The sequence below is a fragment of the Fringilla coelebs genome, assembly GCF_963513975.1.
Source record: "Fringilla coelebs genome assembly, chromosome: 1".
NCBI lineage: Eukaryota > Metazoa > Chordata > Aves > Passeriformes > Fringillidae > Fringilla > Fringilla coelebs.
This window is the reverse complement of record NC_140028.1, coordinates 108,498,805-108,526,198: the sequence shown is the minus strand read 5'-3', so window position 1 is coordinate 108,526,198 and position 27,394 is coordinate 108,498,805. Positions and strand designations below refer to the sequence as shown.

General features: G+C 39.3%; 1 protein-coding gene across 4 annotated transcripts in view; it reads right to left on the bottom strand.

The window, feature by feature from the left end:
* The window catches only part of TRAK1 (trafficking kinesin protein 1), a 126,434-nt gene that overhangs the window by 70,678 nt on the left and 28,362 nt on the right, over nt 1-27,394 (bottom strand). For all 4 annotated transcript variants that reach the window (XM_084215475.1, XM_084215473.1, XM_084215474.1 and 1 more), the window contains exon 2: nt 9,648-9,940. Coding sequence is in view for 3 of the 4 variants with exons in the window: in XM_084215473.1 (XP_084071599.1) it covers nt 9,648-9,940 (293 nt within the window). In the remaining variant the exon portion in view is untranslated. The remainder of the gene's footprint in view (nt 1-9,647; nt 9,941-27,394) is intronic.

The window sequence follows — 27,394 nt, the reverse complement described above, 5'->3', positions numbered from 1 at the left end:
GCAGAGCTCCCATCCCAAGGTTAAAGGGACTCCCAGGTCTCCACAGAACCTGCCGGCAGTACAAACTGCCACCTGCCGGCAGAACTGCCTTAGTACCCCAACCCCCAAATCCCACAGGACATTTCGCCAGCCAGTTTCTTGCTTTCAGCACACTCCTGTAAGCGGAAAAAACAATCACTCACAAACCCAGCCCTGCCAGGAACCATGCCAGGATCAGAGTTCTGATCAAGAAGGGGTGTGCCAGAACACACAAGTCGTGACAGAAAAGACCACAAGAAAACCACCCAGAGACAGGATCATTCCCAGAGCACGGTGCCCCTGAGTTGCAGTCTTCACAGAAGCCAACACCTTGCAAACAGCACAAAGTGGCTGTGCTACCCAGAAATGCCCCCTCTGAGCAGAGGAAAACAAAGGCTGAACAAAAGCAATGTGTGCAGCAAAAAAACTCCACTCTGGGCGTGACCTTAGGGAAGTGCTGGGCTGCTTGGCAACCTTGAAAACACAAGTTTGGGTCATCAGGTTGTATCACATGCCTACCTTCAGTATCTTCCAGGAAACTCCACCACATCAAACCCCAGCAGCTGGTGCTCAGCCCACAGCCAGAAAGGGGCAGTCTAAATATCCTCTCCTTCTTAAATACAAATGAAGCAAACAAACAAAAGAAAAAGCCAAAATATGCCTCAGGAGCACTCTCTGGCAAATCTCTCACTTTTCACCAAAGAACTAAAACATCATACCTTGTCACTACCTTTTGAGGCAGCTGAGAAAACAAAAGTAGATACAAGCACAGTAACAAAAAGAGACAAGAGAAACAAGGAAACTCTAAAGAAAGCTGGAAGAATAAAGAAACCTACCATGTTACTTCATGGGACCATGTACTCCTCTCTTTGGTTTTCAGTCCTGTCCTATTTCCCACACACATATAACATTCACCCTTGACACTTAGTTCTCTCAGAGTTTTTTTAAGTTCCCCTGTTTAAAATATTTGAGAATGGACAGTCAATAAATAACAATTCCAAAGAACAAAAAGCACACAATACCTGCATAGGGTGACTTCCAGTGCTGGCTCCATACTAGTTAAGTAAAAGGTTCTCTGCAGACAAGGGCTACAGCATGGAGGCTAAAGTCCAGCCACATGTAACACAACAAATCGAAGTTCGTCAAGTTGAGGCTATTCCATGCCAAATACCAGAAGATTTTGACTGCTAATTTTGCTCCCCGTGACACTGAGATTAGCTACGTAATCTAGATCAACAAGCAGTCAGGAGGCCATGACTACCTTAGCATTCTCCTTTTTCAGAAGACCCACAAGTCTAACCGTATTCCAAAGACAGAAGCAAAGAAGGATGGTATCTCTAAATGTTTTTCCAGCAGATATTTCCTGGCTGCTTGTAACAGCCCAATAACCTCATCTCCCCCATGCTTTCTGTCCATGTAGACAGTGATGGTATGAACTACAAACAGATCACTACAAACAGATCCACAGAAAAATTAAAAGCAGAGAGAAGAAAGTTCTACCAGACAATTAGGCTGCTACTGACACTACTGAAGAGGAAAACATGGCCTGTAGTCATCCATTCTTTGAGTTCTATAGGCCCATAAAGACACAGTCATTATGTGTTGACTGAGGTCTAAAAATACAAGTATTTCTTGAGCATTATTTAACAACTACATGTATATGTACGAAGCAATAGGCAAAACCCCAGGACTTACCATATTCCTATTCAATGTTAATTCTAGGATGCTCAGAATATACTGAAGTCTTTCAAATAACACTGCTGAACTCAGGACATGTGTTTCAATGTAAAGCAAGTAGTTAGCTTCTCAGGCAAATAAAAAATAAAATAAAATCCAATTCACTGATTTGTCCAAAGGAAAAGATAGCCTTAGCATCCTTGCACATCTGAAGTCTCACTACTGGCTGCAAAGCCAAACAACTGGAAGAAAAGCCCTTCAACATGAAAGCTGTCTCATACCTCTAAAACTCAGACTCCTCAAATAGCCATGGCAGTTTCTGTAACTTGATGGCACGATATGATTTGAAATTGCAAGTTCTGCCACACCTTTAACCAGTTATTTAAGCAGTGGCTCTTCTGCCTCTGAACATGGAAAAAGCTGCACAAAATCCTGGCTTCCACAGGAAAACAACCTCTTTTCAGCTTGGCCAAACGCACTGGCTAAAGATCAGGATAAAGTTGAGAATGACAAAGCTAATGAAGACGAAACCCCACAGTTACAATGTGAGGAATGCCACTGTTGAGCAGGCTGAAGTCTCCCTGCTTTGGTTCCGTCCTACATACACACTCCTGCTATGAATAAAACCTGAGACAGATTTGATGGTTTGGTCCAGTAAAGTATTAGGATCCTACAGTACACAATGCCATAAATTTAAATGAACTTTGCTATAAATTAAGGTATGGAAATATTTCTCCCTATAGATAAATGCACCCATAGTAATGATTTTTACATTAAACAGAAAATAAAAGGAAACTCTGCCACCATGATTATTCTTTTAGACTAAGAACAAAAGCTATTCATGTACCAAAGGCATGCTGGCAATGCACTGTTCAGCAGCAGTAAGAATAAACACATTCATTAACCATTAGGATCTTCCAGCTGCCAAGAGAGACTGCAAATGTCTCAAAAACCCATTGATAAATCACTGAGTACAAAAACCCTGAAAAGCAATTGTCCTGCTTTTCCTTGTTGTTCAGCCCAGCTACAAAATGTGCCAGCCACTAAACAATGGCTGTCAACAAAGCTTTCACAGAATCACAAGCAAAACATGAGAATTAAATCTTATGTAGCTTGCTCTTTGCAGATGCTTACTTTAAGTGAAAAATGTGTTGCTTCACTATGGACACACACACATACATTGAGGGAGAAAGGTAAAGCTGAACTTCATGTGTTATGGAACTAAATTATGGAATGAAAGCTATTTTCACATATTTAAATGCACCAATAATCAAATGTAGCTATTTAGTCTTCCTCACTATTCATTGCACCACAACAGGAAAACAAAAAATGCAAACCAAAAAAAATCCCCAAAAAATCTACTAGGCACCTGCCTTCAATACTTTCTCCAAAGAACAAACCCAGAACATTGATCAGCACTTACTGCTTTCATGCACCCCTACCTTGAATAGAGTACATATTTAGGAATGACAAGTGCTTCTCAAAACAAGGGAAATCTAAGAAGAATGCCTTTAAAAATGTCACACTGGACTTTTAATTCCAACAGTTGCTTTCATAGTGACTTCAGAAATGACAGTTTACACTAAAAAACATGGATCATACTAGAAAATATAAATAAGTAAGAGAGCTATATAGGAAGCACAGCAGAATTCTGCTTAAGGGAATATCAAGCAACCAACCATCATGAAACCACAAATAGACAATCCTTGATAAAATAAAAACATATGACCAAGACACAGATTAAGAGGTAGTGTGACAATGATGCAGCAGGCACAGAGAATAAGATCATTTTGTCAGACTATGCTAGACAGAAATAGTCAGACTCATAAAATTGTTCTAGTAATGCTGAGGGAGCTATCTCATGCTAACAGGACTGGCATTTTCAGAATGCTTTAGAGAAAGGAAGACTGCTAAATTCTGAACAATCTCTGCTTTCAGAAGTGTCAGGAAAGAGGGAGAAGAGACCAAAACTAGATCAAGCTTACAGGATGAGACTGGTGACAATAACTTACAATAAAGTAAATGGGCTGAGGAAAGGATGAACATTCTCATAGCTTTATTTAAAGGAGAGATTAAGACAGCTGGGAGAGGAGTAGACAGGGGTGTAAAAAAACGATGAAGGTTTTTCAAAATCATGAAGATAACTTCAAAAGGGGAAACAAGAACTGATATTCACCAAAATCCTGCATAACTAAGGCAAATACTGACAGAAACTGCAAGATCAGTGTCACTGCACACAGGAGTAGCAGCCATGAACTTCCAGAGCAAAACAATCAGCAGATCCAGATAAAAAAAGCTATGACCAGGTTCCAACACTAAATAGTTCTGCATGATGGGGGTACTTATGCTGAGAGCAGACTACTGAGAGCGGCTGAGTACGTGATCTCCATACCAGTACCTGCAGTTTCTGGAGTCAGAAACACAGTCCTGAGCCAGCAGGTCCAACACAGCAGAGCATTTCTTATGCTCTTTGCTTGAGTTCCAGTTCCACTGAGCAGTATTTAATGCCTCTCATATTAACAAAACTGAGGAAAATGTGGAAGTCTCACCCCAAACCACGAGCAGAAAAAGAAGCAAATGCTAGAGCAATTTATGCTCCACTAAAAGAGAAATGTAACCGCAACAGTAAAAGAGAAAGGTAGCCCCAACAGAACTCAGAGAGATTCAAATAACAGGAAGCAATTCAAAATTGCTAATATTTTATCAGTATTAGTATTTTATCAGTATTGCTATTTTATCAGTATTTTTTTAACCATTTAAAGCTTAAAAGTCAACCTGCAGGCCTGTAACAGGCACCAAAACCAACCAGAGCACCCTGTTGAACAGTCTCAGAATAGCAAGCACATGGTGTCTGGTGGTATATCACACACCTAGAACAGGACAGCAAGAGGTACAGCATTCTCCCCATCACCTACAAAACAACAGTAAAGCAATCTCACAACAACATGTAATACCTAAATCCCTATGGAGTTAATTTAGCACAATCCTGCTTTATCATGCTTCAAACAGAAGGAATAGAAATTCAGCCTTTAAATACAAAAACACATATCTTGGGGGGGACACACATACAATGGAATGGAAATTCTGTGGGCCGTAAGCATGTCTTTTAAAATAAAAGATTTTAAAATAAAAGATTACATAAAGAAATGGTCAGAACAACACCATTTATCTGTAGGATCAGTCAGTTACCAAAATGGGCTGATGTTGCCATGAAGATGGTAATTTGGTGTAAGAGAGAGGAATATCTTTCATATGGGAACATATTTAAAGTCTGAATAAGGATAGAGACAGGATGAAAACCCAGAGAAAACTTTCTGCACCCAAACATTGCTAGGAGATTGTGTGAATGAGACTTGGCAGCAGGAGAAAGTTGGTTTCTCTGGGTGTTAAGACTCCTTTCACTGCAGTCACTGCAGTAATGTGCAAGTTACACAACCCACAAGGAAGGTCAAACAATACCAACTCTTCTCACTGACACCTTCCTGCTGAGAAAAAAAGACATTTTGTCTGACCCCCTCCAGTAATGTAACTTGGCTTTTAGAAATTTTTAAAAAAACAAAAAACAAAACTTACTTGTGCTAATTGCAAACAAAGACACAGAACAGGTTATTACCACAGAGCATTTCCCAATAATTCAACAGCCCTCAGGAAATTGTCCTGAACAGCCAGAAAACACATTCCTACATGTGTTGTTTAGTAAGAGGAATTAGTACAATGAACAAATGAATTATGCAAACTAATGAAGGAGCTGGGCAATTTAAATTACAGTCCATTCATTCTCTCCCTTTCCAGAGAAGGATGAAGGAAACCTACATGGCATATTAAGCAGTTAGCTCTTGAATTACAAAGTACACCATACCAAAATCAATGCAAATAGTGAGTATTCAGACATGCAAAAGCAGACAAAGTTAACTTACTGAAGATGTCTAAGGATTCTGTGTTAAGCATATTTTAAGAGGAAAAAAAAATTAAAAATCAAAAAGCCTCACAGAAATATTCTGGCAGTCAGACAGCTATCACAAGAGTAATATCCAGTGATATTTGACTTCCGTCCCCACTGTACTTCCTATTTCCAGAGGGACAGGATTTGTCAGACAGCAGGTAACACATAACAAAAAGGCAATCAGACTAAGATGCTTTTGTAAATCATAAAATTTTGACTACTGACCAATTTAGTGGTACTCTGCTTTTTCATGTCAAGATTACAGCCCTTCCTACTCTACAAAAAATGGGATGGGGGTGCTGGTACTTATGGTGGTGGTGTTAGAGAAGAAAGCCCCCAACTCCAGTTGCTGTTTTCATCAACATCTGACTGAAAGTATTCAGGTCTGCACTGCAATTACAGAAAGGACAGACAGACCTTGAAAACCATTTCTACTCCCTTTCTAGCAAAAAGAACACTAGATGGTGCTACATCCATATTCCTATCTCTACACTCTCAGAAGATGAGAGCAGCAAGAAAAAGAAAAGTTAAAAGGAAAAAAAAAAGCTCAACTAGGACACGATAGGTGTTTCTCACATGAAGCTGCACCATGCCACTTCCATACAGTGCTGCCCTACTGTCCACCAACCCCAGGGCTTGAGTCTCCTTCCCATTTACCTGCAGAAGCTCCACAATCAATAGCAATAGAAAACTTGAAGTCAGACTACATTGAACTTTCCCCCTAAATTTTCCTAACAAAACCTAGAATGAAATATTACAAAACAAAAAATCTACTACAACCTCTACGGAGACAATTTTCAGGTTTAGTGTTTAGAAAGTATGTGCTCCACCATACACGAAGTATGCGTTTTTATTTTTCATAATAACTCTTAAAACATTCACAAACAATTCTTTTCAAGGATTAACTATCCTATTTCATCTGCCCTTCTGTGCTGAACTCAGCATAGATTCAAATGTATTTACTGGCATAAAGCTTCACTTGCAGCACCTATGAGCTTTGGATGGTGCTTTAGTATCAAATTCAATGGGAAAGGTGCTTTCTCAATGACTGAGAGAGGGTGCTGTCCCTCTCTCAGACATTGGCTCAACGAAATTTTTCACCACACTGCTTTTGTAACCTGGAGCCAGCCCTACAGCGCTTATTCCCCCTGTTATGCCAACAGAATTGCTTTTAGGACACACAATAGGACAACTAGAGAGCTGTGACCTAACTAAAAGGTATCTCTCCTCTCCTCTCTGACACAAAAGCAGAGCAAGGAATTCTATCCAGACCAGCTGCCTAAAATACCTCTAGTTGCACTCCCACAGAAATCTGTTCAAGCCCAATTCTGAGATGGTTTGGAGATAACAAATGTTTAAACCAACTCTATATCCAAGAATACAGGCTTAGCACAATCAGAATGTGCAATGCTCTCAGCTACATTGAATCTGCTCTTGGTCCCAGGCAGAAAAGATGGTGCTGCTGATAGAGAATGCCAAAGTACCTCTCTACTGCCAGCAAATACAACAGGAAACAAAAACAGCAACAAAAAGAAAAGGAAGCAGCATTAAAAAGTCTTTGAGCATCAATGGTCTGGAAAAGTTAAATAGCAAAATGTGTACGTCATACAATTTACTATTAGTTATATCAGAGATAGCTCCAATTACCATTAGATTGCCACATACCAGAAAGCATCACCACACCACACTGTGACTCAGTTTCCCATTCTTTCCTTAAATGTCCCCAAGCGTTTATTCGCAAGAATTTTTGCAGATAATTTGTACAATACGCTGTGTTTATTTAAGACTAAAAAAATATAGATTACCCTGACTGATGAATTTGAACTCTAGGATGAGTCAAGGCTTTGTATCAGAAGAAAAAGTATAGTATATGCAGACTTGATATGAGGAATTTTTTTTCCCACAAAACAATTTAAAAATGTAAATAGTGATAACTCGTCAATCAGAACGAAACAAAGTCTTCATGTTAGTCTTTGACAATCCTGACAATTCAGTCAAGTATTTATCTTTCAGGCTGTTTCAAGGGTATACACTGAATACCTGCACACAAAACTGACAAAGATTCTACAGAGGGAATATGAGACCGATTCCTTACTTCCAGCCTATGCCCTGACATCTTTAAAATGCACAACAAAAAGCTGAAACTCAAAAATCCATAAACACCAAAAAAAGCCCCCAATAGCCAAACAATCAACAAAACCACTGCTATTTCTACTGCAAGTCACATCATGTTGTCCTCAGGTCACAAACAGTACAAATCTGAACCACAGAATAAAAATCCATTTTAAAAAAGCAATTTAGGACCAATCTGTAACAACACTTGGCTGACAGACAGCTAAGGAAGAAGAAAGAGATTAAGAAACTACATCAGGCTTAAAAGAATGTGAAGTAGCAAGAACATTTGCTGGCCTCCATTTAATAAAAACTTTTTAAATGTTAAAAAGTGAGTTTGTCTTGCCTTTCAATAAACCATAATCAAGAAGGCATCTTGATTCATGAAAGAAGTTGGTTGTCCTGGCTTGTCGTCAGAAACAGAAAAACAAAGTTTAATTCCTGTTAACAGGGGAGGGATGAGAGGGGCTGAAGGGGAGACAGGCCACAGCCAGCTGAATAGATTGCAAGATCCCTCTACAAAGGGCCTGGAAAACAAAATTATATTATCCAGAATGCATTTATGCGATGAGCAGAGTCTAGTTTACCTAACTACATGGAAGTCAAAAGGATGACCATTTTGGAACTAACCAGCTAAGGAGCTCTAAATCCATGAAAACAGGGAAGGAAGGATGGCAAGTAAATTTGTTTATTTAAACAAAATATTTATTTTATGCAGATGCATACCTGACAAAGGGACTCCAGTGTTAATCCTGCTGCTTGCGTTCCAAGGAAATCAGGGTGGATTTAAGAGCGTCTCTGCCCTTCTTTCTATTTTCTTTTTTTTTCAGAATATCAGCCCTTAGTAACTACACAGCTGTTGGGCTGACCTAAGCTAAGACATGCTACTAAAGCAGCTGCTGACAGTCACCATTAGCTAGTTCTCAGATTTAAAGACAATTCTAGAAAGGGCTGACAGTAACTCAGGATAAAAGTATCTGGCTGCCAATTAGAACGGCCTTAGTCTTATTGCTGTTTTTCTCAGACATCTCATTTCTCCCTTCCAAAAACTCAGCTGACTCCTCAAAGATTCCCGAAAGGACTTAGAACTCACAAGGTCACATTAGGCTAAGAGAAGCCTTACAGCTCAGCTGACAAACCATGGACTTGGAATGAAAGCTGCCTGTCATTTCATGGCCATAACCATGACTAAACTGAGTTACAGTGATTATTCAAACACAAAAACATTGGGTCAGCTGACCACAGCACTAAGAATCTAATTCTATTTAAAATACCATACTTCAACACATATTCCATTTATTAATATGAATCTATAACAGGGTATTCTACCTTTCATAAAAGCATGCAGAAGAAGCTATTCCATATACATTAGCTTTTACTGTTCCAGAACGAATGTGAAAAAATTAAATGGGTTTGAAAAGCAAAAATATGTACAGTAAAAAGTTAGATCCTATTTCTCCAATCCCTATTTCTCACATTCTTCATATGAGAAAGCAATTCTCCTATGAAGACAGAATTCTAAATTATGCTGAACATTAGGACAAGCATTCCATAAACTTTAAGGTGCAGTGTTTCCTTCTCCTCATCACTAACTTCTGTTATTTTCCAAACAAGTTTTCAAATGGTTCAATTTCCTTAGTACCTCAATACAAAAAATTGTATTACAAACCTGTTTTCACAGCTGTCATTGGTCTGGCCTATTTGCAAGGACCTTAAACATTACAAAGTGCTTTCATTGAAAATCCTGGTGCCTAGGAAATCACTTCTTAAAGAAGAAAAAGTTTGCAGAACAGCGCCAGCACCGTCCACGAAGCAGATACCCCACCAGGAGCTTAAGAATAGAAGCTTAAATCTACCCCACCACATGCTCACCAAGGTAAAGGATTGGACTGCTTACCAGTAATGGTGCAGGCATCTCTGTACTCTCTGCAGTCTGGCACATCATCTTCCACGCCTTCGCTTACATAGTGCTCCTCGTGAATGCCTGTGTCGCAGGCTAGGACTGCATGGTTCGACAGCTCCGAGGGAGGCACGGTGGCGGCCAAAGTGCAGTCGTGCAAAGCTGTGGCGTCCAGCTTGGCAGGTTTCACAGGCTCGTACAATGTGCCATCAGGGGGACCAGCACTGGAAACCGGGGCTGGCTGGCACAGATGGAACTCCTTGTCTTTGCTAGAGTTGGCTTCAAGAAGTCTGCAGAACACAAAAGGAACAAGTGTTCGATTCAAGCCATTCCAAACAGTGTATACCAGGACAGATGGTTTTCTTTTCCTTAAACATTAGTTTAACCTGACAAATTCAGCAAATACTGAAACCCCTACACTCTTCACAGAGCAGCTGCCTAACTCTGCACTTTGCCCAGCGGTGTGCACTCTGCACCTTGCACAGTAGCAAAGTATCAGTCCTTGTACTGTGTTTTTTACTAACAGCTGATTAAACATCCATATTTTTGCCTATCCCAACTTGCAGTAAGCACAGTCCATTCACCTTGGCTCATTCACCAACTTTCATGTCAGCCAGGTCAAAGTTTTGTGTAACCCAGCATCTGTATGAGCCAGGTCATACAGACAGGCTGCACATCCCTGGTTGATTTACTGGAACTTTAATAACACCATAATTTGAAATCAACTGATAGCAAACAAAACATCAACGATTAGAAGTTTATACTATAACTGTACTAGACTTCCCACTGCACACGCAGCCCCTCACTGACAGACTGGCAGCTGGCACCTCTAGTGCCCTTTACAGAGAACACAGAAAACATAACTCAAGGTGCCCTGGGTTAAAGGACTGACCACACTGCTGCTCCCCAGTGCCTCAGCCTCCAACTGGGAAAAAAGTCTCTCAAGGCTGGATATACTGATGTCCCCAGCAAGACGAAATTAGACAGAGAAGGAATGAAGAAGAGCACATTTCTCCCAAACCTTAGCCAAACATTTTGTATAAGGAGCTAAAGGCACTGCAAAAAATGATGGTATGGTACTGCTTTTGGTTATCAGCAGTGTAAGGAAAGATACAAATGCTCTCTACTGCTAGGAAAGGAAAATGTTATTGTGGGATCGCAGAAAAACAGACTTGGGAAAGGACTTGAAAGCTATATGTCATAGCTGCAACACATAAGCAGCTGCTGAAGAACAAGCTACACAGGAACACCCAGACAACATGGAAAAAACAGGAAGACGGCAAGAAAACACAATTGCACTGATTTGCAAGCAGCAGGTGTGGATGCAAGTCCATATGCAAGTGCAGCAACAGAACATGCTATGTTCAGTGCTTCTCTGAGAACCAGAACAACAGTTTTCTTGAGATTTCTATGTGAAAAAGGCTCTCTCTAATCTCTGGAACATGTCCAGATAATCTTATTTTGCTGTTAAAGTTACACTCAGTATTTCAGCATCTTGTTCTCTGGCATTCCTAGCCAATAACATTATTGCTCCAACAAAACATGAAAGTATTTCTGGAAACTCACTGCAAGACTCAAATATCGGTCTCTAAACTGTCAAGACAAAGATGAGGTGTTTAGACCTTCTGGGAGTAAGCTCCAGAAAAGTCTTGCAACAAAGCTGGAACATTGCACCGGCACCATTTTTCTCTACCTGTTTTTCCCCTTCAGCACCAATGTAAGAACAAAAAAAGCAAAATTCTCCCCCCACTTTTAGAGGGTCTAAACAAGGATACATTTGTACTGAAATCAGAAAGCCATAACTAGAACACAGATGGGCAATATAACTCTTGGAAAAAACACACACACAAAATTTCTTTAAGTTTTCCTCAATTACAATGATTCCTGCAGGTTATCATTTAACCTGGAAATACTTCTCACACTCAGAGACTCAAAAACTGTATTTTGTAAGGACTGTAACAGCTAAGGGACACACTAAATCAAATGATAAATTTATACCATACCCTAATAAAAATGAAACTATACTGTGGCAGCTGCAGGAAGAGAAAGTTTCACTCGAGTGCTCTAACAGAAAGTGTTATGGTTCCCCCGCAGAGCATCCATTATTCCTGCACTATCACAGTACATACTGAAAAGAACAATGGGGTTACTTGTACTGATTACTTTTTAAATGGTCCTCTTTCAAGTGGCTCCTTAGAAATAACTAGAGGGAGATTACTGATATTAAGAATTAGTTGCTCAAATGAAGTTGGAATCAAAATGCAAATCTTAATTTTCCCCTCTGCACTGAAGATAGAAACAGTTTAAGCTATAAACAAGAAAAAGTACTGGAAATGCACAGACTGACTGATTAGATAGGCTCAATTTTGTCCTAGCTGCTGCCACATATCTATGAATTACATTTGTTTCGGGAAACTGTTAGATTAGTCTGTTGTTATGAGCAAGGCCTTGACTAGGATTCAATAACTAAAAGCTCCAACAGCACTTTTCCATTTTTCTTGCCCTCCTCTCCCCTCTTTCCCAGGCCCTGCCCTAGCAACCTCAGGAAGCCAGTAAGAAAACAGCACTCCTGAATGAAATAACATTGATAACCAAGGTGTGATTTGTCTGCAGCCTTCAAGTGAGTTCTGGGAATTTAAGATCTTGTACCTTTTCTGAAGAAATGACATCCAACATCTGACATATCTGGCCACCATTTCTGACTCTCTCCCACACAATCCTCATCAAAAATACTTTTGGCCATAACATAACATTCCAATTTGCATTAGAAGTTTGTGTTGAATGAGTTTCACCTCTTAACATTCACTCAACTAAGGTACTGTGGGACCAGTTCTCCCCCTCCTGTAAGCTCCACCCCAATTTTTGGCTCTCTTAAGAGTAAATAGAGATATGCATCCAGAAACAAAAGTCATCAGTGCTCTGCCTTCACACAACCTGTTTCACTGTTGGTGCTTATGGAAACTAGAGGAAAATAAGCTTGAAACTACAAAGAAGGAATAAAAGCTAAACCTCCCAAAATTCACAACAGTCAGTCTGCCTGTTCTACTACAGAAACATGTGGAGCATCTACATGAGAAAGTCAAGCTCAGGTTTAAGGAAGAGAATTTGCCTTGATCTTAAAACCTTGTATCATGGAGGAAAGAAAGCCAGCATAAATGTGTGTGTCTGCTTCCTTTCAGATTTATTAAATATCCTCAGTTTCCATAAATGTAGGGGAGAAATGTTGTTCAGTCTTCTAAAACCTACAGAGGCACTGTTTGCAGGGCATCTCTTGCAAGGCAAATATTACCACCTAATCCAGGCAGTGCACACTTGTCCTTTAAATTTCTATATGTCTTCCTATTGCAGAAAATAAAAAAAACCTGCAACTGAACACTATTTACCAGATTGCCAAAACAGCCATAAAGAGAAATGGACAATGGTAGTTACCGTCCCCAGAAAATACACAACATTAATATTATTCTTTAGTCAGTGTCACCTGCACATGCAATATTTGTAAAGATTATGATCCAAATTATTATTGAATTCCTTGGTATTCACTTCTCCTGAGATACAAATGAGGATAGAAATAATTATCATAGTTTTGTACCTAATCTGACATCCAAACAAGTGCAGACTTTGTAAATCAGATTATAACTTTTCTTAATGAAAATTCAACACATTTCATTCATTCTACTGTGTATGTAAACAGAAGCCTGCATATAGGATTTAAGTAACTCCTCTCCTACCTAATATGACATAATTCAGCTTTTGCCTCAGTATGGTAAAAGCTATATTGGACCACTGGCTGTATTGTGCCATTTCTCCCATTCTAAATACAATGAAAGTTTGAGGCCAATAGACAGATGGGAAACTAAAGAAATATTTAATTTGGAATGTTTGAACAAAATCCTTCAGTGTAAAACAGTTTGCTGAGAGAGCAAAATTCCCTAAAGTTTATCATCTATATCTTTCTAACAAAGGTCACTCTACGCTGAAAAAACCTAATATGTCAGTTATTTGTTGAAAGGCAATCATTCCAGCCTTGCACCTTGTTAGAGTGATCAACAAGTACCAAGACTTGCTCCTGCACACCACCTCTGAAGAATGCCCAGATTTTGGTCTAACCCAATGAATGCCTAAAACAGAGTACTGGCATGATTACTATATCAAGACCTTAAATTCTACACTCAGCCAACACCTCTGCAATCTAGTAGTACATCCACAAAATAGATTGGACTATGACTGCAATGCAACCAAGACTTGATGAAGAAGTACATTGGGTACTGACTGTAGTCTACCTGTGGCAGCCCAGATTACAAAAGGCAAGTCAGGAATTGAGCTGTGATTAGTCAGCACTGCATCCCACATACAAAAAAAAAAAAAAAAAATTCCAGCTTTGCCAGTTATGTAGGCAAAGCAGTTCAAAGCTAACAGACACATTTACATTAGACAACAGCCAAAATTTGATGGTTTTGAGGCAGAGGGAAAAAAAATCTCCACAGTCAGCCATTTCTGGGTTCTGGACATGAAAAGAAATTTGTTCATTTTTTCTTTGCTGTTTGTTTCGTGGGTAAAGGGTTGAATTTCATACATTACAAATTTCATATACAAGCAAATAAATAATGGCATATACATATACAAGCAAATAAATAATGGCAGTGCTTTTTCACTGCCATTGGAGATTAAGTTTTTCTGCATTCAGCACTAAACACAACTTAGCTCTGAATCTAAATACTCAAATGACTTTAAGTAATCCTTCTTCCTCCATCAAAAGCAGAAAAAGATAAAGAGATATTCAGCCATGTGCTTACCTAGAGCCCAGCAAAGCCGAGAAAGTGATCCAAAACTTTGTTGTTACCACCATCTTGGATTGTAGCAACAGGAATTTACTGTAGTCACAAAACATCTAGAACTCTTAATGTGCTACCCAAGAGCCACATGCTGGACCCTTTGGTGATTATTAAGCTTTGAACCATTTTTAATTATCCAGCTCAGATTTTGTGATTCAATACCACTTTTATTCAATAGTTTAAAATGGCAACTGGGACACTCTGAATGTTGGCCAATTTAAAGAAATACTTCCTTAACAGAGGGGAAAAAAAATCTTTCCAGAACATCTGACTAAAATCTTCTAGGTCATCATTTTCCTATGCATTCTCTTATATGTAATTCAACTATGCTGTTTGGTTTAGAGAAGAAGCAAAACCATTTACTGTGAGCTGGCTGGTTTTGTGTAACAGCTCTGGTACATATGAACAATCAATTCCCCTTTTGAGTAAGAATCTGAAAACTCTGCTGCAAGATGCACTTCAAATGCTATTTGCAGTCTCACAGACATAAAACTTCAGGTAGCCCCATGGGCTACATCACTGACAAGTCATCTGGCATGTACCTATTAAATTTTGTCCTCCAAGAAGCTTCAAACTGCACGGGTAAGAGGGGACATTCAGCCCAAGGTGACAGGCTAAATCTAATCTAAAGTAACCCCTTCAAATCAGTAATGAAGATTTATGAAGCTTCAGTGTTTTGATCTAGTTACCCACCCCTACTGACCAAAGTATTTGGTAATTTAGACAGAACCACAAGATATCAAGGCATTGAGAGAGCTTTCACATCCACCTGGAGCTTCAGAGCCCTGATCCTGTATTCTCATTTACTACTTCACTAATTCTCATTTACTAAGTACTAACTGCTGCTTAAATACATCAGACGGTTTTAGAATGTGCAAATTCCACCCTTTTATGTACTTGAAAGAGTCCCACCAGAAATATCCTTCCTTGTTTTGTACATCACATTATAAATCTACTTAGCACCTCTGTTTTAAACAAAGTCTGGTAAGTTTTACTAAGCTGTTTAAAAAGAATCCTCAAGGTTCTTATCTACCCCCCACCAAAAAAAAAAAAAATTCTTCAGATGCAAAATGCTCCATGTAGACATTGAAGCAAATCAAAGCTATGTATGTCTTTATATGTCTGTCACCAAGATTAATACGGTTACCTACCCTTGATGTTTGGGAAAATAATCGACTGAAGCAACTTAGAATTGCTTTAAGTATCCAAATTCTTATTTCTTTCATAACACACATTTTGAATCTGTGAATTTTGCTTTTTTTAATTTAAAAACAATTTCTTCACTAACTGGGTGGGTTCAAAAGCCAGTCAAAATGCCTTCTTCCATTTAAATACATGGTGTCAGACCTTGAAGAAATAACCATTTGCAGAAGGTCTGGTTTTTACACAGACACAAACATTCACTGTTTAACTTTTAGATAAGGGCTGAATATGGTCCCAAATAATTTACTCAGTTGTTTAATTATGTGCTGTAGTATATACTCTCTTATAAACCATGGGGGTTAGCTTCTGCTCAGAAGCTGCCTTTTAAACATGTAGAATGCCGACTGCTTAGTCAAAACCCCTAACTCACGGGACAAAGAGTCTAGGCATGATAGATCAGTGATAGAATGTGAGAAGCACCTTATTTACCTTCAAACACTCTACATAATTCTGCATTTCTCATGTTACAAGAGTTCCAATAATTTTACAGTAAAAACTAAAGGGACAACCATCTTGGACAACTCCAGACTACACCCTTATCCAAAATTTTAAAGCCAGTCAAGGTCCTTTTATTCAAACTTCTTGCTTAAGTTTCCTAGCTTTATAGTACATTCAGATCATATTCCACACTTTTTGTTAGTTTTGGATTTTTTTTTTTTCTCCTTCATAGTGGAGTTAGGAATGCTTTGACCTAGCCAAATACAATCTTTCAGAAAAGTATCAACACCCTGTGTTAATGCCACACGCTATGAAGGATCTTCTCAAGGTATATTCCTGCTGAAGAAAGGCTTTTCTGCCTGTGAAACTATAAAAAAATGTTTTGAAGCTAAAGAGCTGTAGGGTTTCTAAAATCACTTTTATAAAGCCTCATAATGAACATGTACTAAGCTGATGAAGGCATCCAAAACCAGAACAATACCTGGTTAACTGCCAGTGGCATGGTAATGTAATTTAGAATAAAAAAGTCACCACATGAGAATAAAAGACAGAATAGTAGCAGCAATAACCAAAAAGCTGCTTAAACCATAATATAACCATGTACAGCTTGAAATCTCACTCTCAAGGCCCCCAGAGCTACTGCTGTGACCTTGTTTAGCTTTATTTGACAATTAAGTCATCAATCAAGTCAGTCATGTTTTCTCAAAAAACAAGGAAATGAAAACATCACAAATAATAAGCCTCTTAAAAGAAAACCACACCACTGCTCTCCACAAACCAAAGTTTTTCACCACTAGGATTTGGCCTTCAGAAGAAACCCATCAGTCTCTTCTCCCCTCAGGGCAAGGGAGAGTGGAAGCCTACTGTACAACAAGCCCTGGGTTTGACCTTCACAGCTGTGAGGGCACAAGTGTGCTCTCACCCAGCTTTATGTAACACTGCCCCACTCTGCTCTCAATTCCTTCAGGCAAGTATTGCAGGGGTCTATAAATAGCTCTTCCTTGTGTAAGGCTCACATTACACCAGGAGCTTTTTACAGCTCTCTCTCCTTTTATTAAATATAGGCCAAAAACCATGCTCTCCCCACCATACCCTTCTCCCAGTGAACAAACAAAACTGCAAAAATGTAAATGGTGCATTCTCTTTCCTACAACACCTCGTGCTCCTGGCTGGGAGATCTTCAGCTCTGTACTGCCTTGGAAAGGGAAAGCTGTTTAGCCACCACCACCACTAAAGCAGAGTGTATGAGAACTGCAAGTGCAGGCAAACAAGGAATTCATGAAGAAAGAAAAGAAAGCTCAGAGGTATGGCAATGCAAAGTATAAACACCCCAAACATGTACTTTCTTTTCACACCCACGTGTGTGCAAGGCGCTCACTGAGGTAGATCACTACAAGATGGGTCCAAAAGGCATGGACCAATACTTGCTGAAGATAAGAATAAGATCTTATGACTTTAAAAAAAGCGAAACAAAACAAAGCAAAAAAAAAAAAAAAAAAAAAAAAAAACACCTAATCATTTTGGATTTGGCTGCTGTTATATTTTGTATGGACTCCGGCCTCAAAAACAGTGAACACACAAGCTAGAATACAAGACCATCAGTTTTGGTATACAAACATCGTCTCTGCCAGCATATCTCCTTGTACCACTAAGAAAAAGCAGTTATCAAAGATTTGTCAGGGAACAAGTATGGGGAAAATGACTACATCAACAGCAAACCTCAGGCCCTCAAATAATATGGGTGGGAACAGTGGGAAGAGTGATAACAAAAATATGAAAAGTTCTCTTTATGCACCACAAGAGAATGGAACTCCCCACTTTACTTCGCCACAAACCTCAAAGGCTTTCAAATGAGTACAGCTTTTCTGCTAGTTGGGGAGGGCTGTGGATCACCACAAATTCTGAACTGCAGAGTAACACCACTCTCCTCTCCCTGCTCTTGAGTGCTCTTGAGCTCACTTCCCATCCACAGGAAGGAACAGTGGGAGCACTTGCCCAGAAGCAGAGCAAGGAGTCACAAATGCACCACACAAACATGAACTAGCTACTTGTACAGGGGAAACAAAACAAAACCCTCCAAGAACTCACTGAAAAATGGCTGGGCCTAAGACAGGAGGCAGTAGGTAAAGATATTCAAATTAAAATCTGTTCCCATTCCAAGCTAAATCCCTGATGAGCCAGCCCAGCCATACTCTGTTCCTCAGGGCAACGCTAAAGAGCAGGGGAAGACCGCCAAAAGACCATGCTAGTATGTTGGTTTCCCACCACCACTACACTACTGTTTAATCAAAAATACAATACAACTAATTGCCAGCAAGTCAGGGCCAAGAGTTTTAGTCAAGTAACTCTAAACAAAGAACAGACTGGCTCAAACCAAATATTTATCATGGTTTAAAACCTGGGGGAGAAGGGAGAATTTTAATCTTGTTTTGCATTACTATTGTTCTTCTCCTGTTACAGAAGGAATTTCTCATTTCTCACCCTCTGCAATGACTTCTAAGAGTCTACATGGAGTTGGTAACTTTAAATTTTAAAAAATACTGATTTACAGGATTGGGAAAAAATGCCATTATATCAAATTTCAATAGCTGACCTTCTGAAAATATTTGCACAAAATCTCGTATAACACTAGACTGCTGCTTTTCTTTACTGTTTCTTATTGCACACAGTCAGTGAGAGAAAGGATAAGAGGAATTAAATTCTTTGCCTTTTCAAACTGCCCTAAAAAAACCCCAACAAAACAAGCACAAAACTCAAAAAACTCAAAACTGTAACTCCTGTGTCCTTATTCATTTATTTTCAGATTGAATTTATTACTTTGGACTAAGTTAAATAATTGTATTAAAAGATGATTAAAAAATAAGGCCAACAAACAAATCAAACCCCCACCTGCTGAGTAGGAACATCCTTTTTTTTTTTTGTCAGAAATTAAGACATTTAAATACCCTGTTGCTGCTAGAAGCAATTTCAGAGACAACTACTGGGAAGCTTACCTCCAAGGACAGTCAGACCATCAATTCCTGCTCTGAGTAAGATGCCAAGCCGATCTGCTTTGGCTCACTAGCATCACTGGCCCTCGCTCCCTGGCAGCGAACCTCCCCACGTGCTCGAGCAACTGGCACAATCCAGTGAGAGCCTCCACCATTCTTCAAGGTTGCCTTACAATCCTGAACGTGCACAGAGTTTCTCAGAGCCTATCCCACAATTTCTTAACTGGCTGTTAATACCCCCGGGCCTCATATCCATTTTCTTTAGCCATCTCTGATTAGGTGTGTATGGAAGCAAAGCTTTCAACCATACACTGTTATGTTTGAGAGGACAAGAGTGAGCTGAACGCAGCTCTGTCACGAGCTCTATAAATATAGCCCCTCCCTAAAGCTCTGGGCTGCGGGGAATGCAGATCACAGCCCTTTTCAGCCCAGAGAAAGCCACATCTCCAACACTTGTTGATATCTGAACTTTACAAGCCACTTTAGGTACCAGTATTGGGGAATGACACAACAAGACCACAAGCTCCTGAGCAACCAACAACCCAGGGCCTTATACCAAAGCCCTGATCACATGGCCTTCCCAACAACTGAGACATGTGTCCCTGACTAATGAGGGTGCATCTCAACACACCATTCCATGCGGGACTGCTTCCCTCCAGCTCCCCTAGGGGCTAATGTCTACAGCAAAAAAAAAAGCCATTTCACAGCCCTTCTCAAAAGGCTACACTGTAGTTTTAAAATCTTGAATGTAGTAGTTTAAAAATCTTAAACTACTTCTGTTGAGTCATTTTTCTGCTTTTGATGTTTGTGTGAAAACACCAAGAATAAAATAGGAAAATAAGAATTTGTTTAAAAGTTGCTCTGTATAATCAGTATATTACCATATACATGTGTCTGTGTTCTTGGGAACCTAGAAATGTTTATCCTAACAACAGGCTGTGGAATTTTAGGAAACTGAGCCAATTATCCATGGCTTAGTGCCATTAAAGTCAAAGTCACACAAGAAAAGATTTTAAAACAGAGTTTTTTTAGAATTCAAGGGCATTAACATGAAGACGGTAAGGGCAAAGCTGTGATACAGTCTTTACACACACACACACAAAAACACCAACCCCAAACAAAACAAAAGAGAAAAAAAGTCTCCTCACAGGGGAGAACTACACAACAGCTTAAGCTAGGGGGTAAAAATACAAATTAAATACAATACAAGCTCAGTTTTTGCTTCATTTGCAGACTATCCTTCTTAGATACAGACTAAAGCTGAAATCCTGTACAGTGGCTTTCCCCAAAGAACCACAAAAACAGAAATTTGGATTCACTCAGTGCAGATGGATCAAATGGTTCCAGACCATTTGGAAACTACTGACTTTGGAAAATAGTTGTGATAACCATTAGACAAGGCACTTTCTGAAGCTGTCCTTATATAAATTCCTGTGTGCATGTACATGTTCTCCAAATCACACAACAGATAGTCCTGGACACTGAACCTCATTTAGCAGATTCATGGCACAGGCAGTAAGAAAAACAGGGACCAAACTGCCCCCTGACAGCTCCTTCTCAATTGGAATTCTCTGTTGAGACTGAAAACTACTGTAAGTGGACGAGACAAGCTGACCTGCTCTACCATCAGCCAATTCAGTTCCCCACTTATCAGCATGCCTTGTGACTTATTTGTATCTTAGCACCCAGTCAGAAAGCATTCAGAGTCTACCAACAGCTTCAGGCAAGCAACCCAGCCAACTTTCCATGAGGAAAACAGTTCTTAGACAAACCTTCTTCCTGTATGTTAAGGATTTTATTCTTTGTGTGCAAGACTGAAATTTCTCTCAAAGTGGAACTTTTCACTACAGTATCAAAAGCAACCTTTTCTTGGGCAATAAAAGGAATTGAACCAAGTCAGTAAAATATTACAGAGACATGCTAAATGAAAAAGTGGAGAGAACAACATGTAGCTTTATAAGGTTGGAAAGCTCAGCATTTGAAGCACTTCTTTAGTCAGTTGAAAAATATTTTTAAAATCACTAATGCTGCCCATCTGCAGTTTAAAAGAAAGCCTCTCTCAAAACAAGTATTATGATGCCTAGAAATGTCTTCCTTCAAAATGTTTTTTCATGACCTAACTTGGCAGAGCAATGGTCCTATCAGCCTCAGAACCACAATTAGAATTCATTTCCCTTGACTCATACATACTCTAGCACAAGGAAAGTTATCATTCCCAATAATCAGTTTTCTCAAAATAACTGTAATAAGACTGGAACATCATCTGGATTTTAAGTACCCATGGTTATATCTGAAGAAGATTATACATTTTGAGATCATAGGAAAGTATCACTAAAGCCAAAATAATAGTCTGCGTATCTGAAAGACTCACATTTTTTGTTTGTGCACAAAGTGAGCTTCTGTCAAGGGAGTTGTGGAAGATTCAAATTTCAAGAGCAATAGGTAAAATGGAAAGCAAGGCCTACAAGTACAATCCTTAATATAAACACATGATTTCCTGAAAGGAACAGATCTCTCTACCTACTCTTAAATTCCCTGTGTAGGTTGCTCATTTGATATATAAACTCTTATTTGAGCTAAAAAAGTTTAAAAGAAGCAAAGATTTGACAACTGAAGCCATTAATATTGAAAAGTGTTTGGAGACAGCACTCCCTCAATTTCATTATTTTAGCCTTCATTAATTTTCTGTTCTCTGTCCAGTATGTTCTTACAGCAGACCTTAAAGCTTTATCTCTTTTATATCTCTTTTATTGTCAAAGAGAATATGAAGCTCTCTTTGCTATAGAAGAAGGTCTGGAGAGCAATTCCTTGCAACTTAATGTGGCAGAAGGAAAAAATGAACTTGTGTAGAAAGGACTGCATATCACATAATTAAGAGAGAGAAATTTTAGCAAAATACTTTTATATTCTGTGTAGGCATTGACTTCCCTGAAACAAACTCAATCTACTTAACTTGTTTTACAATTCATGTAGAAAAGCTTTTGATTTAAATTTAGTCATGGTTTAAGCATAAGCAAGGTGAAATATTATAGTGTATCTGCCTGGGGGTTTGGGCTTAAACACAATTTTCAGTAAGAAATGCTGAAATGACATTAAAAAGTATGCCAAATAATGGCAAAGATCTCTGAGCTATCACTTGCCCCATGCAAATAAGTTACAGCCTTGTTTAACTAAGTCTTGGTAATCCCTTTGGCCAGAAGAACATAGCAGTCCAGACAGTTCATGGAGCAGTTCAAGCAAAACACAAGGCTGTATTCTAAAGTGAAAACTGCGGTATCTCCTCTACCAGGATACATGGAATTAAATATTGCAGCTATTCCTAGTGCATAGTAGAGATGTGGCTACACTAGACCACCCTTACATCCCTCGCTGTTCTGGATCCAGATGTGGTTTTTAGAAATGCACAGTTTATTCACCTGCAACAAATGCAGGGCTCAGCAAGACCCTCAGTTTCCACCACAAACCATTTTCTGTTCTTCTCAGCGAAACATTCTGCCATCACTTTAAAACCTTCTCTTTACAATATTACATTTCTCTTTTCTGCACTTTAATGTCTCTGTAAGGTCCCATGACTCAGTTTTCACACACCTGTTCCTCACCATAGAAACAGAACAGGAAGAATAAATATAGAAGAATGTATATACCTCATTTAAATTATTGAATAAAAACACCCTATTGATATTCATCATTAGGTTGGAATCTCCATGGCCAAAACAGGAAGTGCAGATAAGTTTCCCATGACTCAAGCCTAGCAGTAATACCCTTGTAAACTTCCATCATCACCAACACCAGCAACTGACAGCTCAAGGCCAAAATAAGCTACTGTCCTGCAGTTTAGAAAGGCAGCCAGCTTTCAAGGAGCAGTCAGTCTAGCATAGCCCCGCTGGGGTGAATGTGTTGGCAGCGACAAGTTGCACCAGAACCTTCCTTGACCTCTCTCTTTTTTAGCAGCTTTCCGTGGTAGGTTTGCAGTTCCACCACTTGTGCCCTTTCTCCAAAGCTGCTGCTCCGTGCAGACTCCCACAGGCACCGACACCCACAGCAGCTGCCGGCACAGCCCCAGCCTGCAGCCCAAAGCATCTCTGTGCAATCCGAGAAAGGCACGCTGCCACCTTCTCGGCAGGGCGAGACACGGCTGAAATGCTCTTCTCCAGCCTTGCTCTATACATTGACTACAGGAGAAACAGGAAGGTTTATTAATAAGCAGGAGGAAAAGGTCAGCAGCTTGACTTGGATCCACAACTTTCTAGGCTAAGATCACTTGCACAGTATGCCAGATGGGTCAGAGAAGAGATCGGTTCTGCCAGAACAGACCGTGAAACTCCAAGCAAACACCCCAGCATACACCCATATGGTCTCCCACAGAATCCTACTGCTAAATTAGTGTTCATACAGTCATGTTGATATGGAATAGAAGGGCGTTTTACAGCTCCCACTGATTTCCGATAGTTCATGCTAAATCTACAGTGAGGTAGGAAAGAACAATGTAAAACAAGTTCAGACACAGACAACAGATCATTTAAGAACTGGCAGTACACTCCGGGGTTTTTTGGTGGGTTTTGTTTTTTTCTCAAGTTCTCAAAAAACTTTTCCATAATAGTGCCATATCATAGATTTCCATTTTTCCTCAATCTTTAGGTTGTGTTCATTCCTGAATGCACTGAAGAACAAAGATGTTAATTTTCAAAGGGCTATATACAGAGATATCAATTTATAGTGCAATTAAGAAACCACACAAACCTCAAACACACAGCTAGAACAAAGACTACTATTTTCTTGCTACTGCAGTGCATTTGTGACTTACTGGAGGGTGTTTAGGTGCAGGTTTCTCAGTTCTGAGAGATTCTTCCTCTTTCCCCTTGTACAAGTTTATTCTCATTCAATAAGAAGCTTGATTTTGCAGTCATGCGTCACAACTACGTCACTGAAGAGATATGAATCTATTCTGCTCAGTTCTTTGAATTTATACATCTATTTACAAATCAGGTCAAAATAATGTAGAATGTGCATTAGTGCACAGTGGCAGTGTATATTCCTACAAATGAAAGCAGGAAGGGAATTGGAGCATGCTCTACCTTTGGTCCAAACATGCGTGCAGGTAATACAGCTGCACGGTCCTGCTTGGACATTCACAGCACAATGTTAAAGGCAACTGGAGAGGACATTGACCACATCATTTTTATGTTATTCAGCACAATCATCAGCCTCAGCAGAGACACACATGCCAAAAAGTTTTTAAAACCAAATATTTCATGTTTAGCTACCATAGTACAGTTTGCACTCATCATCAATTCCTTTTGCTCCAAAACAAGAGACAACACCACAGCACCAGGTTTTAACCATTATGGCCTGTGCTCTTCAGAAAAATTACAAACAGCTGTAAAAATAAAACTGAACTTCAGCTAAGCAAGTTTGCAAATTATCCAGAGTACATCACATGTTCTACCTGACAGTGGGCATAAAATATCCAACTCAACAAAACTGAAGTGCCATGTGCAAAACTTTTCCACAAACACCCTATACAGACAATATAGACACTATAGTGCACCACTGGATGAAGCCCCAAAATATCCACACAACTGCACATATAGCACAGAAGTTGGCCATCACACAAGACTGTAAGCAAGACCAATGCCTACCAGTCAAAACAAAGAGAGATGACATTCAGCATGAACCCATCCAGACTGGTCTGAGGAAACACAGACAAATATCTGTCTTTCAAAGTTATTTTCCAGAAAGAAAGGGTGAAGATCTTTCATATCAGATAAATGACACTACTCCGGTATAAAGAAATAGTACAGTGGAACATATAAAACCTACTCCAAAATAGTAATAAGAAAGAAGGATGCTCTTCAGCATGCCTGCAGATTTTCTCTTGCATGGAGTGTTACTTTATGAACACTTTCAGTAGCAATTGTCACAGACGACCTTACTTCATATTTGGTGTCCTACAGCAGTGAAATACACATCACTGAAACGTGTCTGCTATGTGGCAGCATTCCCAGGTATGTCATTTAGAAAAGTCCCAAAGCACTCTGAATCCCATGTTAAATTCTCCACCCACAGATTTTCTTTGCAAAGATAAACATGAAAGAAAAACGCATTCATTCAGCCATGCATGTGGAGACTGAAAGACTGGGAGTGACCTTTGATTATGGCACTAAAAAAAACCACACATTAAAAGTAAGAAAAAGCTGGAATGGAGGAAAAGCACAGCAATTTACTTAGGTGAGTCCCACCAGCTATTCTGCCATCTGGTAAAAACAGCAGCTTTCAGCACATAAGCATGTAAACTGGTGGACCCTCTTGTGCTTTCTGCTGTTTTTCTACCTCAGCAATCTTTTTACATGATAGTTCCATGAATAAAATAGGTCAAATTGAGCCTCTCAGGAATTTTACTAAATTTTAAACATTAAAAAGCTACTTGTAGCTGAGTATTATGGTCAAATTAAAGGTTCCACAATTTAAAACAATTTGTTTTTTCAGTGGAACTGTTGTCTGCATTAACTTTTCTTGGGTACTAACTACACAGTCAGGTAAAGTCTGTTCTATTATCAAATGCACTGAACAGATTAATATAACTCTGACTTCATACAAACTGTCTCAGGTCAAAGCCCTTCCACTATAGCAGAGTGAAGAGCAGCACCTCTCAGACTCCCTCTCGTTAGAAGGTGTCTGTTGAGATCCGGGCAGCCCTTGAAAATCATCATAGTGAAAATGGAAGTTTCCACTCATGCAATTCTACCAATTTTGCCTCAGTAACACAGAAATTATTCCCAGCCAATCACAAACCTGGGAAATGTGCCTTTTCTTTGCAAGTTACCAGGGAAGAACAGCGTAGTCAAAACCAGAAAAAGATGATTGGGAATGAAAGGTACATTTTCCCCTCTCCCATTCCAATCCATTGGCAAGCAGCTCTCTTTTCCAGATCTCCACCAGGGCTCTGTCCTTCAGTGACTCTAAGAGTCTCACCAGACTGCTAAAAATAACTTCTCAACTACAAGACATGCACATTATCAGCGGAAAACATTTCTGCAAGCTTAGTAACAGCTCCACCGCTCAGTCTGATTATAAGAGACTGAAAAGGCAGACTAAAGAATGGTTGCTGAGGTAGGGAAGCCTTTACTGCATGTCCATCCATGACCACCACAGACAGAACACTTTTTTTTTTCCCCAGGTGACAGATATTTTACAGGCAATCACAGAAAGCTGAGGGTTTTGCATTAAAATCTAAATATATTAGAATCATATTGATAATTTGAACTTAAACCATTTGAACATATATTGCTTTGCAATTCAGCAGTCTTCCATGATTGTTTCTGTGGAAGTCTTCAGAATGAACATGTAATAACACATGTAATATTCTGTAAGCAAGTGGAAGGCTCTTCACATTCAAAGTTATTTTTCCTGCTATAAAACAGTAATAAAGCAGACAGGGGATTAAAGCAGACAGGTTTCAGACTTGCCCAGGTCACATCTGTATGGATACCTGCATTGTGGGTTTTGCTGCTTCACTGCATGTTGTGATCACTACAGAAAAATGCACGTGAAATCCTTTATTATCCAAAGCCCTGAGCTACAGAATCAAAGGCCAATTGGTCTCCAAAAGGTATGCAAAGCATGTTTCCATCAAGTCTTGAGAAGTGAGAATAATTTTAATGGCACTTTATGAAGTGGAAAGAGTGCTTCAATACCAAAACTACCCAGTCACTTGTTCATCTTACAAACTCTGTCTTTGTGATTTTTTAATTCAAAAACAACTTGCCATCTCTCAGAAAGACACAGAAAAAGCAAAACTTAGAAACTTCATATACAAAATTGTCCTCCCTGTGAAGATCAAAAACTTCTGCAACTTCTACCACTCACTGCTACCACAGAAGAATACTGTGACTTATTTAAAAAGAATTAACAACGTGGTTCTTGCGTCATGACAGCAAAAACTCTACAACCAACCACTAGAAGACTCTTGTGTCATGACAGCAAAAACTCTGCAACCAACCACTAAAAGACTCTTATTCCTCGCCTTATGCTACATGGTTCAAAGCAGATCTTTGTTCACTGAGAACTTAAGTTGTGGAACATTCACCATCAGTTTAAGAAAGTTTTTGAACATGTAAGTGTCCTACTTACTCTGGTTTTGTCAGGATGTTGAGGTATTTCAGCTGTTCACATGGAGAACAACACTCTTGCTTTCATAACATTACTTCCCAAACTAAATTCGCCAGTTATGAAATTACAGATCCATAAGTACAATTGCATATCATAAATGGTGATTGCATTA